General features: G+C 48.3%; 1 protein-coding gene across 3 annotated transcripts in view; it reads right to left on the bottom strand.

Annotated features, from left to right (window-relative positions):
* Positions 1-17,366, bottom strand: part of PUS7 (pseudouridine synthase 7) — a 238,722-nt gene that overhangs the window by 35,379 nt on the left and 185,977 nt on the right. For all 3 annotated transcript variants that reach the window (XM_082254435.1, XM_082254433.1, XM_082254434.1), the window contains one exon: positions 4,474-4,634. In XM_082254435.1, the coding sequence (XP_082110561.1) occupies positions 4,474-4,634 (161 nt within the window). The remainder of the gene's footprint in view (positions 1-4,473; positions 4,635-17,366) is intronic.

Below are 17,366 nucleotides of genomic sequence, written 5' to 3'. Positions count from 1 at the left end.
CCTTTATCACTAAAATTACCAATTGTTTGGCACTTTCATTTTTTCTTAAATTTTGTTTTGAGATGTTAGAAATTTGTAAGATTCACACCCAACAGGTTTACTTTAACCACTTGCTATCTGGGGCAATCTTTACATTTTTCAAGTACATGTTAAAATATGCATTTTTTGTTAGAAAATTACCTCAAACCTCCAAACAATTTATATTTTCTGAAAGCCAAGGCCCCAGAGAATAAAACAGTGGCAGCTACAATTTGTTTTACGTTACACAACATTTGCACAGCCATTTATCAAATGCAAATTTTCAGGAAAAACTACACATGAGTTTTAGTGCACAAAAAATATAATAACTATTTTTGGCTAAAATAAAATAGGATGTTGTGTTGCGTAAATCAATAGCAAACTTGTCAAGATTTAAAGTTGTGCACTCCTGTGAAATGGAGACAAACTACAATACCTAAAATTGTCCACAGCGAGGCTTTTTAAAGCCTTTACAGGTTATCAGTTTACAGTTAAACACGAACTATGGCACTAGAATACTTGACTTGAGACTTGACTAAATTTCTAACGCTTAACAAAGTGCAGCTGATCTAACAGAAATCGTGTTTGAGCAGCTGCAACGGCCAGGTAAAGACAGCTCTGAATTCAGAAGTTACAAAATCCATCTTCATTCGCCACAGGCTCCTCGTGGAACAAGATAGTCCCTGAATGGCAGTGGGAGGTGGCTTCCAAGCACTGTAAAAGCTTTACAGTTGTCCGAATCTTTTTTTTTCTACAGGAAAGCAAAATGCCAGCTTTAAAAAACTACTTCTAGCCTGCGGAAGAAAGGTGCTCTTCCCCCCCATGAGACTCTTAATGTGGTCATCCAGGGTAGCTCCAAACAAGCAAACCCTTTTGAAAAGAAGAGGGATTTTTAGAGGTCTGGTCTGCAGACCAACATTGGCCCACTTGGTCAGAGTTTGTGACACAAGGGCAATGGTGAAGACCAGTCTGAGTACTGTGCCAGCCACAGTGAACCTACTGCAGGCCACAGCCTTCATCCTTTCTGTCAGCCGGTTTCTTAAAAGGAGGCGATTCTTCTAGCAGAATCATGGTTGCCTTATTCAACCCGGAAACCAGGGGATCCACCACCGGTGGAACAGTTCACTTCTTAAGGATGGACTCTTCCCACTCTTTTGTGACAAACCTGTCAAAATAGGCAGGAAACGGAAATCCCTTTGCCGCTCTAGATGGCTTGTGAGTGGCAAAAGGAACCTGTGCCTCCGCCACTGCCTCAGCTGCATCCTCCATTTTTAAAGTCTCATCCAGCAAGCGCCTTTTTGTGCGCTGCTACAGGGGTGGAGGAATCACTCTCACTATCTGACAACTCAGGGCGCGTGGCCACAGACTCATCAAGGCGGGCCCCGTCCCTGGCAGCTAGATCAAATTCAAGATCCGAGGAGACAAATGAAGCAGGGGAAGGCAGGGGGCTTTTTACTACCCCGCCGCCCAAAATCCACCTCCACCTGGGACACAAAGGACTCCAGGACCGCTGTCAGTGCATCAACAGGCTTTGAGAGGGGGTCAGGTGGGGAAATATGCTCCATGAGGAATAAGGGTACCCCACTTAAAGTGAAAAAAAGACACCGCCAAGTACCCCCACCGCTCTGGTAACACCACCCTGTCACCAGCAACAGAGCATCCCACAATCCTGCAGCAGAGAGGGGGAGAAGACCCCACCAGGGAGTCATCGGCAGCACCAGGATCAAAGCACTCCACGTGCGGCATACAGGAAGTTAAGAGGCCCAGGAGTCAGCACCAGGGGATAAGGAGGGGCTCCCACAGCTAAAATGGACGCTCAGAATGCTCTACTGTAATGGCCACCATTCAATTCAATGCCGGACTAACACAAACATGGCTGCCAGCCTAGACCGAAAATAGACTACAACAAAATGGCGGCCCCACCAGCCCCCCACAGCCAATTGCCGGTAGCGCTTCCCCCGCCCCCATCGCCAGTACAGCATCCTGCCCCAGGAGGTATCCAGACCTTCATACAACCCCAGTACAGGTGGAGAGGGGGGGATAGATGACCCACAGGACCCTCAGACTCCAGGGGGGCCTAACGGGGAGGAGGGGAACCCGGGGGCCCAACTGTCCCAGAAGGGGCCCACGTCTACCCCAAAACCCTCCAGGGGGAGGGGGAATGACAGTTACTTACCATACCAGGAACCAGGTGGGCACCGCTTCAGACAAAACCTCCTCTCAATCTAAATGGGGGGGGGGGGCTGTCGTTCAAGAGGAACGCTTTGACTCAGGCCAAGACCCGGTTGTATGCGACCAAGCCAGACGTTTAACTCCCAGGCCAGCCCCCGTCCGGTGGGGCTATTTTGCAGCAGACAGTGCTGGGCTGAGGTTTGCGTGCGCTCGCTGGCCAAACTGGGGTGATTATCGAGCCGCTGCCCAGGCCGGCAGTTAACTGTAGATCTCACAGGAAAAAACCAGGAGAAAAAAAATCTATCTAAAAAGAAAAAATTGCCAGGACCAGAGATCCCAGCAAGGAACTAGGTCCCTTCTTCTGACTAGGCAGAAAAAAAACGGTGTACCTTTAGCAGAGAGGGGGAAGTATACCTCCTGGGACTGCCCATTGGCTCAGTCAAGTTCTTTTTCTGCCTAGTGTCTTATTCCTGTAGGGAGCAGTGTAACCCAGTGGTCAAGAAGACCAGGAGCTGTGTCCGTCAATGAACGAAAGAGAAATTTATTTTTCAAATAGCCAAATACTCACACAAGACAATGTCGTTTCACACTAAACTCCATAAATTCAGCCATTTTGTAAAATGTTCTAACATACTATGAGTTAAGTCCAGCTAGGTGCATACCACCTTGAGGACTTTTTAATTTACATCTAACAGTATTACGAATTTCCGAGAATACAGCTATCATTACACATCCCAGTGGTTTGACAAGGGAGATGCTGTACTCACAAACAGCATCTCTGCCTTGCCTTGCCCTCCACTGGTCATATACAGGAGCCTTTGTATTCTTTGACAGAGTTCACTTAATAAAAAGTATTTAGGGATCGGGCACGAAAAAGGAGAGGAGGGGGGAAGGGAAAAGCGGGCACTGTAGGTGCATGCAACTCTGCAGCCTCTTAAGCTGATAACAGAGGGTCCAGCGACGGAGTGCTGGAAACGTAGCAAAAAGAAAAAATTTAAACTGTAAATTGAAAGCACCTCACTGGACCTAACCCTTACTAATCCAGCTAATTTTACAAAGTAGCCAAATTCCTTCAGTTCAGCATTACCTTTCACGATTAAAGATTTTAAAAATGAATGACTCACTCATGAATGAGTCACCAAGCTTTGCAGGATTGGTTGAAATGTCCTCTTCTCTTGACAACCTTTCACCCTGTACTGCATTAACGTAATGACTTTTGTGTGGAACCACAAAGAATTAGAAGAAAAACAAGACATTCAAAACTGCATACAACTCAATTAAAGGGGTTGTAAAGTCAGAAGGTTTATCTTAATGCATTCTATGCATTAAGATAAAAAGCCTTCTGTGAGCAGCAGCCTGCCTAATACTTACCTGAGCCCCCTATCTATCCAGCGATACCACAAGTGCCTTAGCCGTCCCAGACACTCTTCTCTTGATTGGCTGAGACAGCAGTGGTGCCACTGGCTCCCCCTGCTGTCAAACTCAGTTAGCCAATCAGGAGAGAGAGAGAGGGGGCGAATGGCAGCACCGTGTCTGAATCGACACACAGAGCTGCAGCTCGGCTCAGGTCCCCCCCCATAGAAGAGGAGGATCCAGGCTGCTCTGTGCAAAACCACTGCATAAAGGTGGCAACTATGACATGTTTGCTATTTTAATAGAAAAAAAAAAACCCACAAGACTTTACAATCACTTTTAAGCTTTTTGGCGACGAAATGAGACCTGTGAATCTATTCTTTTAGAAGGCGGCTCTTCTGTGCTAAGCATTGGTTCTCTGTAGGGCTTTTTGGCTCCTTTTATTTCTGCTCACCATAACCTTCTGGGTTATACTTTCTTATTAGGTCCCAAGCCACAACTTCCATACAGTGCATTGATTGTGCCCAAAAAACATGAATCAGCTGCAAGCCATTTGAATAAATTGCTCTATATGATTAGGCTGTATCTGTACTATACACCAGTGGCTCTAGATGTACAATTGGGCACTGGAGTAAAAAGGATTGATTTAGATGGCTCGGACCATACTTCTGTGGAATAAGCCTCTTATTTGAGACATCTGAATACATTCTGTTATAGGGAGACTAACTCCATGTTAAAATTCTGGGTGGCATGAGGCAGTCTACATATCATTGGATCTTAAAAGTGACTAAGTTAATGCTTAGTTCACAAAAAAAGTTTAGGTTTAGAGATTTCAAAAACCATATATAACAAACAATTTTAAATTTTTCCATGTGGTTAATACAGGGCAATAACATCACTAGGTAAATCCACTACAACAAACATACTCACGATGCCAAAAGCAGCCACAATGTTCTTCAAACCATATTTGGACAGCCCTCGTAACAGTTGACCTTCCACACAACGCTTGACTGGCAATTTTCTGAGTGCAGCTTCTGGGTCTCTTGTATTTGCCCATTCTTCTCTGCACTGAACCAAGTATCCTTTTTCAGCTGCAATTTGTATTAATTCAAAACACCATGTTAAGATGTACCCACAAAAAGACAAATCATGTTCAATGGAGCTCCTAAAAATAAATTTCATTCTTTACGGAGGGAGACAGGGCAGAGATTGTTGGGGGACACTCCGTTCACACTGAATGGTGCTTAGAAATCTCGCTACTTCAGCAAGATTTCAAAGCAAAACAGCTGGTCAGTGCGATTTCATGTGTGGCTTGCCGACATCTTTGTGACTTCATTCACAAAAGTCTATGCAAGTCACATGAAATCTGCAAAAATAGTGCAGGAACCTTTTTCAAATCGGTGCAAGTCGGAGTCGCACCAATTTGAACGGTTCCATAGGCACAAATAGTGTGCGACTTGTCATGCAATTTTAAACTGTCAAATCACATGACAAGTCACATCGGTGTGAATGGGGGGGGGGTGGTTATACTGTTGCATATAGGAGGATTTGAACACTGGCAACCAGTGATCAGCCTGGTATAACCACATCTACTCCTACCAAAACATTTTTTTCAATCGTGTCCTAGGAGAGTGGATGCAATCTCTCTGCTCCGCTGAGAAAAGTCTAACCTTTTGCTAGCCATATTATCTTCCATTAGGATTATCTTTTCTTCAAATCAGGATTCCACTAAAAATGGATTTTTGTAAAATCCTTTTCTCTTAAGCTCATTGACAGACGTAGTCCTCGTTGATTAATAACAACTCGGGTTATACTGCCCTCTACAGGAGTAGGACTAGACAGGAAAGAAAACGTTCTGGCCACACCCTAGGGGCAGTCCCAGAGGGTATATCCTCTCACTTCCTGCTACAGCAAATCAGTTATGTCACAAAGCAGTGTTTAGAGAATTTAACCCAACCCAACTCAAAAACAGAGGGGCGGGTACTACGTCTGTCAATGAGCTTAAGAGAAAAGGATTTTACGGTAAGATTTTACAAAAATCCATTTTTCTCTGTCGCTCATTGACAGACGTAGTCCTCGTTGATTAATAACAACTCGGGACGTCCCAAAGCAGTACCACAAATGAGGGATGGGCTAACAGAAATCAAAAACCAGAAGGCCCAACCGGAGCCAACCAGAAGCATCAAGGACTCATTGAGCAAAAAGATGAGACCTAAGTGAAAAACCCAACAAACCCTTGAGATAGACCAACAGTCTCCTCAGATTGCGGCCTGCAGAACCTTGCGGCCAAAAGAGGCATCTGACGATGCCATCACATCAACTTTATAAAATGATGTAAAGGTATGAACCGACGATCAAGTAATCGCTTTGAAAACCTGGATCGCTGACGCCTGATGGCGGAAGACCCAGGAAACACTAGGCGCCCGAGTAGAGTGCGCCTTAACAGGGAACGGAGGATTCCGACCCTTAATAGAATAAGCCTGTACCACCGTCTGACTGGTCCATCTAGATATGGTCGCGGCAGACACAGGCAACCCCCTTCTAGGGCTATCCGTGATCACAAAAAGTGAGTTCGCCTTACGAAACAAGTTTGTAGTAGTCAAGTGTACCCCGATTGTCTGAACCCCATCCAAGGAGTGTAATCCCAAGGATGGCAAGTCTTAGGACACGGGGAAGGTAACAATATTTTTATTCAGATGAAAACTCTGAAAACCACTTTAGGAAGGAAGGATGGATTCGGAAGAAGAACCACCAGATATGGGGAACGACAAGATAATGCGGCCAGTTCTGACACCCTGTGTGCAGAAGTAATGGCCACCAAGAAGGCCACCTTCTGGGATACTGTAAGCAAGGGAATCTCCCAATATCTTCAAAGAGAAGTTTCTGAAGAACCGACCACACTAAATTAAGATCCCAGGCGGTAAGGGTGCACGCACTGGCGGAGCCAGATGTCGCACCCCCTGGATGAAATTCCGCACCAAGGAATGATTAGCCAAAAGTTTCTGAAAGAAGATTGCTAACGCTGAAACCTGACCCTTGATGTGCTCAAGGACAGTTTCTGCTCAACCCCTTGTTGCAGACAGACCAAGATTCGGGTCACCGAATAGGTATGTGGGGGAAATCCAAGAGATTCACACCACGCAATATAAGACTTCCATGTGCTGGAAGTCGCTTTCATTGCTTTAACTAGAGGTAGGAATAACTGAAGCTGACACTCCCTTGTCCTTCAGTACCTGGGTCTCAATGGCCAGGCCATTAAGCCAGCGATAGTAAAACAAGATGGAAGATTGGTCCCTGAGACCGCAAATCCTCCCTGAGAGGAAGTCTCCAAGGAGCGTCCGCGACTAGCCTCACCAAGTCGGCGTACCAGGCTCGACGAAGTCAGTCCGGAATTTCCAGAATAACTGGAATTCCCTCCACTTCTATCCTGCGAAGAAGTTCCCACAGTAACTTGAGAGGATGGAAGGCATGCCGTAGCTGATACTGACCCCACGGGGCGATCAGCGTTTCTGCTGCGTCCGCTAGAGGATCGCGGGTGCGAGCTACAAACCTCCGCACCTTCCTGTTGATCCAAGGTGCCAAAAGATCCACATCCGGGGTGCCCCAATGAAGGGACAGCTAGTGAAAAAACCTCTGGATGAAGAGGCCATACCCCTTGATCCAGAATCTGATGGCTGAAATAATCTGCCTGCCGATTTCCCACCCCCCGGAGTGAACACTGCGGGGAGATCCGGAACAAACCGTTCCGTCCAATGAAAGATGCTAGTCGTTTCGATGGCCACCAGGACACTCTAAGTGCCCCTTTCTTGACCTAAGTCACGACCGTGGCATAGTGCGATTGGATCCGAATCGGGCTGCTCTAGAGCTGCTCGGTCCAGTAAATCAGACAAAATCTGATCGCTCTCAGTTCCGATACCCTATTGGTAACCTGGATGCTATCGGAAGGAATGACTTCCCCTGATTGAGCATCGGAGACTTCCTGGTCCGCTCGCTCAACCGGATCCGATTGTCCAGGAAATCGGAATTCTGATTCCAGTAGAAAAAAATCTCCTTCAGGAGAATTCGGGTATGAGACTGGGTATACGGTACTGCCTCTAAGAAGGCCACCATCAGTCCCAGCCAATTGACGGACAGCAACATCCGAATCGTTGACTGAACCTTCTGGAGTTTCTCCGCAAGGAGAAACTTTCTTGCCCAGGATGTATCCAACATTAGGCCCAGATAGTTCAGTCTCCTGGTGGGAACCAGGGATGATCTTTGGGAAAGCGAAGAAAACGCTGATGTCCTGCGATGATGGGGATATAAGGATAGGCATCCTAAATGTCTATGGACGCCAGGAAATCCACCCGATGCAGGGAGGCCACCACTGTTCGGATGGACTCCATCTTTCCCCAAGTCCAGAAATTGGACGCATCTTGCCCTCTTTCCTGGGCATTGTGAACAGGTTCGAATAGAACCCCTGAAACCGTTCAATGTTAGAAGGGAAGAATCGCACCAGTGGAAGTGATCGAAACTCGATCCTGTATCCTGACCGTATGACCTTCCTTTAAAGAGGGATTCCTCAAACGGATAGCGCCTAGCCATGCGTTTGGAAATAACAGGGGTTCGTTTCAAAACGACCCCATTTGGGTAAAGGAAAATCCTTCGCCCTTTTGGTAGGCTAACAAGTACCAAAAAGGAATCTCAGTCTCAGCTACCTCGGCCGGTGTAACCTCAAGACTAAAGGTTTCCCGGACGGACACAACTAGTGCATCCACCACTCTTGTGCTATGGCGGAGGCAAAAACGTTCTCTTCACTGCTGAGGAGACATTACCTGAGACAACAGCCCCATAAGAGGGACCTGCAGCTGCATTGACCAGCTCCGAATCCGTATCTGAAGTATCAGATAAAAAATAGGGGTAGGCGGGGGTCACTTCTTGACCCCCGTCCCTGACAGGCCACCTCCACCCGGGATACCAAAGACTCCAAAACTGCTGAAAATGCATTAAAAACAAGTGGGGTACTGGAGGGTCCTGCGGCCACCTTGAGGGGATCAGGTGGGGATACCTATGCGGCAGAGTCAATGATTATACAAGACATTTGCCAGCGACAAAAAAAAAAAAAAAAAGACAAAGTAAAAAACTTTTTTTTTTTTTTTTTTTGTAATCCCCCAGCGCAACAGCGCCCCTCAGTGTTACCTGCCTTTTTGGACCCCACAGAGAGAGAGAGAGACCCCGAGGCTCATCCCTGATGCACAGAAGTTTTCTATCAGCTTGCTCAGTGCTGTCCTGTTACAGACAGGAAGTTTTTGGCCCTTTTTCCTGGGTAAAGGAGGCGGCTCCACCCCTTAACACGCCTTCCGGCGCCTCCCCCTGGCTCCACGAGGTGTTTGGTCACCTCAAACATGGCCGCCCCCATGCTGGAGACACGAGGCTACGCCAATATGGCGGCCTCGTGCGATCTGCCAGACAATGGCGGCGGCCTGTACAGGATTCTATGTTCGCCTGCGGGAGTATCTCGGCCCCACAACCTTCACCCTGATGGTGATAAGCCTGGCCGGCGGTACCGGACCCTGGCGGGCCGCATGCGGTCCGTGGGCCATCGGAAGGCAGCTCTCTGCCCTTGCTGGAGGAATGGCGATCTGGACTGCAGTGATTCAGGCATAGGCATTGCCCTGTGAACACCTCTGACAGGTAAGATACCTCTTGCTTCATTAGTAATGCCCATTCTAGTACTGCCACTGACTTCAGTCACCTTTACAGTTTTTACAGTTTTAAAATGACATTAGATAGTCAGCTCCCAAACCAAGCCTCCTGGTTTCTGTTCACAAAAATCACACTCAAATTGGGGGATCTGTGACCTGTTATAGGATAGAGGGAAAACCCATCCTACCATTCCAGAGAGGGGCCCGCGTTCACCACAAACACGTCAGGGGGAAAATACTACTCACCATACCGGAACCAGGCGGGCGCCACTCCTGACAGAACCCCTCTCCACCGGGGTGGGGGGGCTGTCGACCAGTATGGACGCCGTGACTCTTGGTCATTGGCGTTCAAGCGAGACGTTTAACTCGCAGGGTCAGTCCCCGTCCAGTGGGACTATGTCGCGGCCGACCCAGCGCGGAGCTATGGCCTGCACGCGCTCGTAGGCTGAACTGGGGTGACCACTGGATCTCAACATCCAGCCCGTCGCCCAGTTACAGCTTGCTTGCTTGAAGATCTCACAGGAACACTGGAGAAAAAAGCGGTCTAAAAATAATCTAAGAAAAAAATCCTGCCAGGACCGAAGATCCTAGCAAGGCATCTAGGTCCTTACTCCTAACTAGACAGAAAAAAACTGATTTGCTGTAGCAGGAAGTGAGAGGATATACCCTCTGGGACTGCCCCTAGGGTGTGGCCAGAACGTTTTCTTTCCTGTCTAGTCCTACTCCTGTAGAGGGCAGTATAACCCGAGTTGTTATTAATCAACGAGGACTACGTCTGTCAATGAGCGACAGAGAAAAGCTGATTGAGCTGGTCTTTATACACAGTTATTGGGATCAGCATATCTTCAGTAATAGCTTTGGAGGCCATACCTCAACCATGAGACACTGGAAGAATGCAGGGCTTACCTGGAATGTGACCTTCGGGCACTGGGCTCTGCATTGTGGCACTTTCCAAAACCTGCTGTACTGAGTTAGTGAGCCATAGAGCACTTTCAAGGCCATAGCAGAATCAGAGGCGTTACCCTGGGTAGCCAAATTGCAACTTTAATTGTTGACTCTGAGTATTTCTGTGTCTTGTCCTGCTTGATCTTTATTTGACCTGCACACTGAGACGGCCTCAGCTCTTATAGGTGTGGCTCCCACTACCTTAAAGGCTTGAGGATCTGTCTGAAGCTTCTACTAGTACTGCTCCCAGTTTAGGATCCTTTAGGCACCCCCTAAGGCTGCAAATACCTTTCCGATGCATCAGCTGTTCCCAGCGGTCCTTTATGGTGATTGGGAGAACCCCGACAAGCTGTACACATCTTCCAAGAGGCTGAAGGATCAAGACAGGGGGTATTTCCCTTTCCACTGTCACTCACAAAGTTTCATTTCTTGTTGACATCCCTATTACGAGGTGTGCCTGAGCTGGTAGCGCTGTCCTGTAAAGAACCCTTTCTGGTCTTACACAGGGCAGGGTGGTAAGGTTTCCTCCCCATAGTGCTTAGGCCTTTACTTCAAACAGGACATCAGTGTTCTAGTCCTCTCTCAAGTTCCAGTTCAACAAAAGGAAAACCTCCCTCCATTGCCTAGATGTAGTTCGAACTATGTGCTTCTACCTTAAAAGGCACTGCTTTCATTACAGTGATTGCATCTTTATCATCTATGAAGGTCCCCGTAAAACTGCTTCTTAGTCTATCATTTCTTAGTGGCTTAGGATCATCATTCAACCTCATGGTCTGAAAGATCAGGTTCCACCATTTTATTAAGGCGCGCAATTAGATTGGTTTACTGGACTTTCTGGCATCAGAATATTGCTTTACAGAATTGTAAGGCTGTCACCTTGTCATCTATTCACACGCACACTGTTTTACCAGGTGGATGTACAGGCCTTGACTGATGGCAGCTTCGGGCATAAGGTTCTTGAGCTGCATGCAGTACCTAGTTCCGTTGTGGGCCTGTTGGCGTTTTGCTGCTATTGCGCACCCCTTAGTTGGACTGCTTTTTATTGTCCCAACAATCCTTTGTCCATCATTGAACGAGAATGGGCCATTTGTTCTTACAGTAAAAAAATTAAGGAACACAGGTCTGTGTCTATGATCATGCTTTTGGTACCACTTTTACACCAAACTGAGGCATGCTAGGATTATAATGGGCTGTACCAAGCAGGTCACGGTTTTTAGTTTTCCAGCGCTCCATTATTCCTCCCGTAACCAGCCGTATAACCTGACAGTCTTAATTTCTTTGATCCTCAATGAATTGCAAGAAACTGATTTTAGGTTAGCACACAAAAAATAAAGGAATTTTGACTTGCCTGTAAATTCTATTAGAAAATCTATTTAAAGACCTGAAAAAAAACTATTTTTAGTAAGAAAGAGTAATAACAAATCTCTGTAGTGCCAGAGATTTAAGGTAAGAGCAGAATTGTAAAGGGGAAAGCTCTATCTAGAAGGGTTCCGAGTCCCTCTATAAATAGGCTTGATGAGATAGGTTGAAACACGCAGAGCGGACTAAAGAATCAAACACAACCTGTTCTAAATCCTCATTGTTTAGAATAATGATAAAGAATAAGCCTGGGTTGAGGCCAGGAAACAATTTTTTGGACTTCAAGATCACATCTTATAGATCCAGATGTTTAAGTGACAATAGTCAAAAAATAAAAAAAATTATGAGCGTGGTTTGACATGGAAATGAACTGAGGTTCATATCCTGTACCTGAGGTTATGATGGAATAAATGTTATCAAAACCATTCAGGAATTACGCCGTAGATGGAGATTGTGGGGCAGCATATTATCAGATGAAGGGAGCGAAGAGCATCTCCCTTATTGAAGGCGATAAAGAGTATAACCCTGCTCTAGAGCTAGGGCTGGATATGCTTGTTAGCTTATTACTATTCTCAGGACAGGAATTACGACTCCAGAACTAGAAAAAATTGAATTTTTGTAAGAACTTACCGTAAAATTCTTTTCTCTGGGTCCCCGGACAGTCGGCGCCCACTCATACCGTCTTCACTACTGGGTATTGGTCTTAACTACAGAAGTAAGCTAGGTAGAAGATATTGTTAAAAAAACATTCACAAAACCTTGTATAGACGCACCTACAGGGGGCTGTCCCTCTGGTCCAATACTCCCCTGCTAGCAGCATTCCCAATTCAGTTTAGTAGCAAGTATATAGGTCCATGAACCCCAAAAGAGGGGCGGGGGGGCGGCAACTGTCAAGAGGACCCAGAGAAAATAATTTTACGGTAAGTTCTTACAAAAATTCTATTTTCTCTTATGTCCTCTGACAGTCGCCGCCCACTCATACAGTCTTCACTACTGGGATGTCCCAAAGCAGTGTAGATGTGAGGGGTGGGAAACACAACAGTCTAAAAGACAATGCAGCACCCAGTTCAGAGAAAAGAACCTTATCTTGAACCAGAAAGGTAAAACACTGGGTAACAGGAAAGCTCAACAGGAGCGAACAAACCCAGGAAAGCAAAATAACCAAGGGGGAAAAAACCCCAACAGGAGGGGACAGGCTAAAAACGCCATGTCTCCCCTAAGGCACTGCCGCACTATGAACTTTGCGGCCAAAGGAGGCATCTGCCGATGCCAAAACATCAAAGTCTGTAAAATTTTGTAAAGGTATGCACGGACGACTAGGTCGCCACTTTGCACACCTGGGACACCGACGCCTGATGGCGGAAGGCCCGAGACGCACTCACCGCTCTGGTAGAGTGCACCGTGACAGGGAAAGGAGGAACCTGTTCCCTAAGCGAATAACCCTGTACAATCGTCTGTCTGATCCATTTAGAAATGGTTGCCACAGACGCAGCCATACCCTTCCGAGGTCCCTCAGGAAGGACAAAGAGAATCAGACTTTCTGAAGGATTCAGTAGCCGACAGGTAAACCCTGATCGCCCGGACTACATCCAAGGAATGCAAGGCAAACTCCGTAGGATGCTTAGATTTCGCACACAGCGAAGGCAAGACAATGTCCTTGTTGAGATGAAAATCGGACACCAACTTTGGAAGGAAAGATTGATGAGGTCGCAAGACCACCTTATCCCTATGAACAACCAGATAGGGGGAGCGGCAAGACAGGGCTGCCAACTCCGACACTCTGCGAGCAGATGTGATCGCCACCAGAAAGGCGACTTTCCATGACAGCGCAGGCAGAGGAATCTTCCGGATGTTCTCAAAGGGAGGACGTTGCAAAACGGACAGAACCAAATTCAAGTTCCAAGGGGGCAAGGGTGCCCTCCTAGGGGGAGCCAGATGATGCACCCCTTGAATAAAGGTGCGGAACAAGGAATTTGATGCCAAGGGGCGCTGGAAGAGCATGGCCAGCGCAGATAACTGACCCTTAATAGTGGTCAGCGCAAGACACTGGTCCACACCAGATTGCAGGAAGGCTAACACCCTCGCCACGGAAAAGGAGCGAGGATGGAAACCCTGCGATTCACACCAGGCGAAATAAGCCTTCCCGGTACGATAATAAATCTAACCGGACGAGGCCATCCTAGCCTTGAGTAAGGTAGGAATCACCGCCAACGAGAGACCCCGATCTCTCAAGACCTGGCTTTCAACAGCCACGCCGTTAAAGCCAGCGACTGTAAAGCAGGATGGAAGATCGGCCCTTGAGACAGCAGATCGTCTCGTAATGGAAGCCGCCAGGGAGGCTCGACGACTAGTTGTACGATGTCCGTGTACCAAGACCGGCGCGGCCAGTCTGGGGCCACTAGAATCACCACCCTCCGTTCCGAGGCCAACCTGCGAAGGAACCTGGACAGCAATTGAATCGGTGTCCGAGGCGTCTGCCAGAGGGTCGCGCGTTCTTGCCACGAACCTTCCCACCTTGTTGTTTAGCTGTGATGCGAACAGATCCACATCCGGGGATCCCCACCGCGCACACAGCATCTGAAACACCTTCGGGTGCAGGGAGCATTCCCCCTGGTCCAAGGTCTGACGGCTTAGATAGTCGGCCTGCCAGTTCCCCACACCTGGAATGTGAACTGCCGAAATCGCCGGGACCTGCGTCTCGGCCCAAGACAGAATCTCGACCACTTCCCTGGCCGTCTCGGCACTCCTGGTGCCCCCTTGGTGATTTATGTAAGCCACAGCAGTTGCGTTGTCTGTCTGCACACGCACAGGGCGGCCCCGAAGATAATCCGACCAACGGAGCAAACATGGTCTGATCGCTCGCAATTCCAAGATATTGATCGACAGGGAGGATTCCACCTCCGACCAAGTGCCCTGGGCAGACAAATTGCCCAGAAGGCCACCCCAACCCGACAGGCTGGCGTCCGTGGTGACCACCGTCCATGACAACGGCCGGAAGGATTTTACTTCCGTCAGAGCCGGAGACTGGAGCCACCACAGAAGATCCGCTCTGACTTGGTGGCTCAAAGAGATCCTCCTTTCCAAGGAATGAGGACGTCTGTCCCACCTGGCCAGAATCTCCGCTTGCAGAGATCGTGTGTGGAACTGTGCAAATGGTATCGCCTCGAAGGCGGACACCATCAATCCCAGGGACCGCATGCAGGTCCTGAGTGATGAGGACTCGTTGTCCCTGAGGCACCTGATCTCGTTCTGCAGAGTCCGGAGTTTGTCTGCCCGGCGGGAAGACTTTTGCCTGGGCGGAGTCCAGAACCATCCCCAGGTAAGGGAGGCGAACAGGAGACAATGTCGACTTCTGAAAATTGATGGTCCACCCGAACTCCTGAAGCATCTGAACCGTGGTTGACAGATCGCTAAACAGAGTGGCACTGGAACTCGACCTTAATAGATCGTCCAGATACCAAAGGATTGCAATCCCTTGCGCCCGAAACAGGGCAAGGACAGGAGCCAAAACTTTAGTAAACACCCTTGGAGCCGAAGCGAGACCGAAAGGCAACGCCACAAACTGATAGTGCTCCTCCGCGAGTGCGAATCGGAGGTACCTCCTATGACCTTCGTAAATGGGGATGTGTAAATACGCATCCTTGAGGTCGATGGAAGCCAGGAAATCTCCCGGACTCAGGGAGGCCACCACCAATTGGAGGGACTCCATGCGGAATTTTTGAACCCGCACAAAGCGGTTCAGAAACTTTCAGTCCAGAATTGGACGCACCTTGCCCTCCTTTCTGGGCACCATGAAGAATCGAGTAAAAACCCCAAAACCTGTCCCGATGTGACACCGGGACGATCACCCCCTGGGCGAGGAGATCCTGAACCGCCCGTTGGAGATCTTGGAAACGATCTGGGGTCAAATGAAGATTTGAAGGAAAGAATGTCTGTTGGGCGTGATAGAAATTCGATCTTGTACCCTGACCGAATGAGTTCCTGAACCCATCTGTACCGAACCTTGGCCAGCCAGGGCTCGGGAAAACAGTGCAGACGTCCCCCCACCCCTGAGACAGGTGAGGGCACCCCTTCAGGCCAAGGCGGGCTGGGCTGCCGTGCCAGAGTGGGCGGCTTTTGATTTTCCCGCCCAAGGCTTCTTCTGGCCACCAGAGGCCTTGATTTGCCCTGGTCTTGTGCCTTGAAGGCACAAAAGGACCCCTGGTTAGGTTTAAAGGAAGGGCCCCGCTTACCGCGGAAAGACTTGCCCCTGGACACCTGGGGCAGCAGCGTGCTTTTACCCCCAGTGACCCCCTTCACCAATTCGTCCAGGGAGTCCCCAAAAAGGCGATTCCCTGCATAAGGGATGACAGACACGTCTTCTTGGAAGACTGGTCGGCCGACCAGCTTTTCAACCACACGATGCGACAGATTGTCACTGCGACTGCAGATAAGCGTGAAACTAAAGGGGGCCTCATCCAAGGCCGCGTCACACAGGTATAAAACACCCTGAATAATTTGGGCCACCATCTCCAGAGTAGCAGGAGGGGCGGAATCAGCCACAAGGGTGCGTCTTAGCACCTTAGTCCACTCCACCACAGCCTGAGAGACCATTACTGAGGCGAACACGAGTTTAATCAAGGAAACTGCCACCAGATAGAAGTGGCGGGTAAGAGACTCCACCCGCCTATCCGCCGGATCTCTAAACACCGGAGAATTCCCAGCGGGCATCAAAGTGGCTTTATTTAACCTGGACACAGTGTGGTCCACCTTAGGGGCCACAGTCCAGCGCGAATCCACCGGAAACGCAAAGGGATAACGGTACAGAAACCGCTTAGGCACCACAAAATTGTGCTTTAAATTGCGCCATTGTTCATTCACTGTTTCGTGAAACTGAGCGGGACTTCCGGGACCTGAACCGACTTCTGGGCTTTGCGGGTCCCAAAGGAAGACCGCTTACCCAGCAGGTGGGGCTCATCTTCTAAATGTAGCGTGTCTTTAACAGAGCTAATGAGCGCAGATATTGCAGCGCGTTCTCTTGCGGACCCGGAGGGGGAATCCTCCACAACCTCCTCCTCCCCATCCGACTGAGACCCTTCAGGGGGTATACTGTCCGTGGCAACCATATCTGTCTCTGAATCAGAAGCCTGGGCCTTTTCTTAGAAGCCCGCTCAGACATCAACAGATCCACTTTGGACGCTAAAGTCATAAGTGCAGCAGTAATTTAGACTATTGCAGAGGATTCAGGAATACCTGAACCCTCCACCAGAGCTGGGGCGAATTTGCTATCCTGGGACTCCATCAGAACACTTAGAAATTAAATGGTGCTGGCCCTTTAAATCGGCGAGAACTGCGGTTCCCACTGCAATGAATAATGAGTCTGTGCTACTAAGCACTGAAAAATAATAACTGCTAGCAGAGATATAAACCAGAAAAAACAGCAAAAAGTCCCCCAGAAGTGTGCTACACTGTACCCACACTGCCAGCTCGATCTGTGTGCCAGAAGTAAAAATGGATTTTTGTAAGATCTTACCGTAAAATCCTTTTCTCTTAAGCTCATTGACAGACGCAGTCCTCTTTGATTAATATCAAATTGGGTTATACTGCCCTCTACAGGAGTAGGACACTAGGTAGAAGAAAACGTTCTGGCCACACCTTAGGGGCAGTCCCAGAGGGTATATCCTCTCTCTCTGCTACAGGATGTCAGTTATGTCACAAAGCAGTGTCAGAGAATTTAACCCAACCCAACTCAAAAATAGAGGGGCGGGTACTGCGTCTGTCAATGAGCTTAAGAGAAAAAGGATTTTACGGTAAGATCTTACAAAAATCCATTTTCTCTGTCGCTCATTGACACAT

The sequence above is a fragment of the Pelophylax lessonae genome (assembly GCF_965119305.1).
Source record: "Pelophylax lessonae genome assembly, chromosome: 4".
NCBI classification, from domain to species: Eukaryota; Metazoa; Chordata; class Amphibia; order Anura; family Ranidae; genus Pelophylax; species Pelophylax lessonae.
The sequence above is the reverse complement of the archived record's forward strand: the minus strand, read 5'-3'. Positions and strand labels throughout refer to the sequence as shown.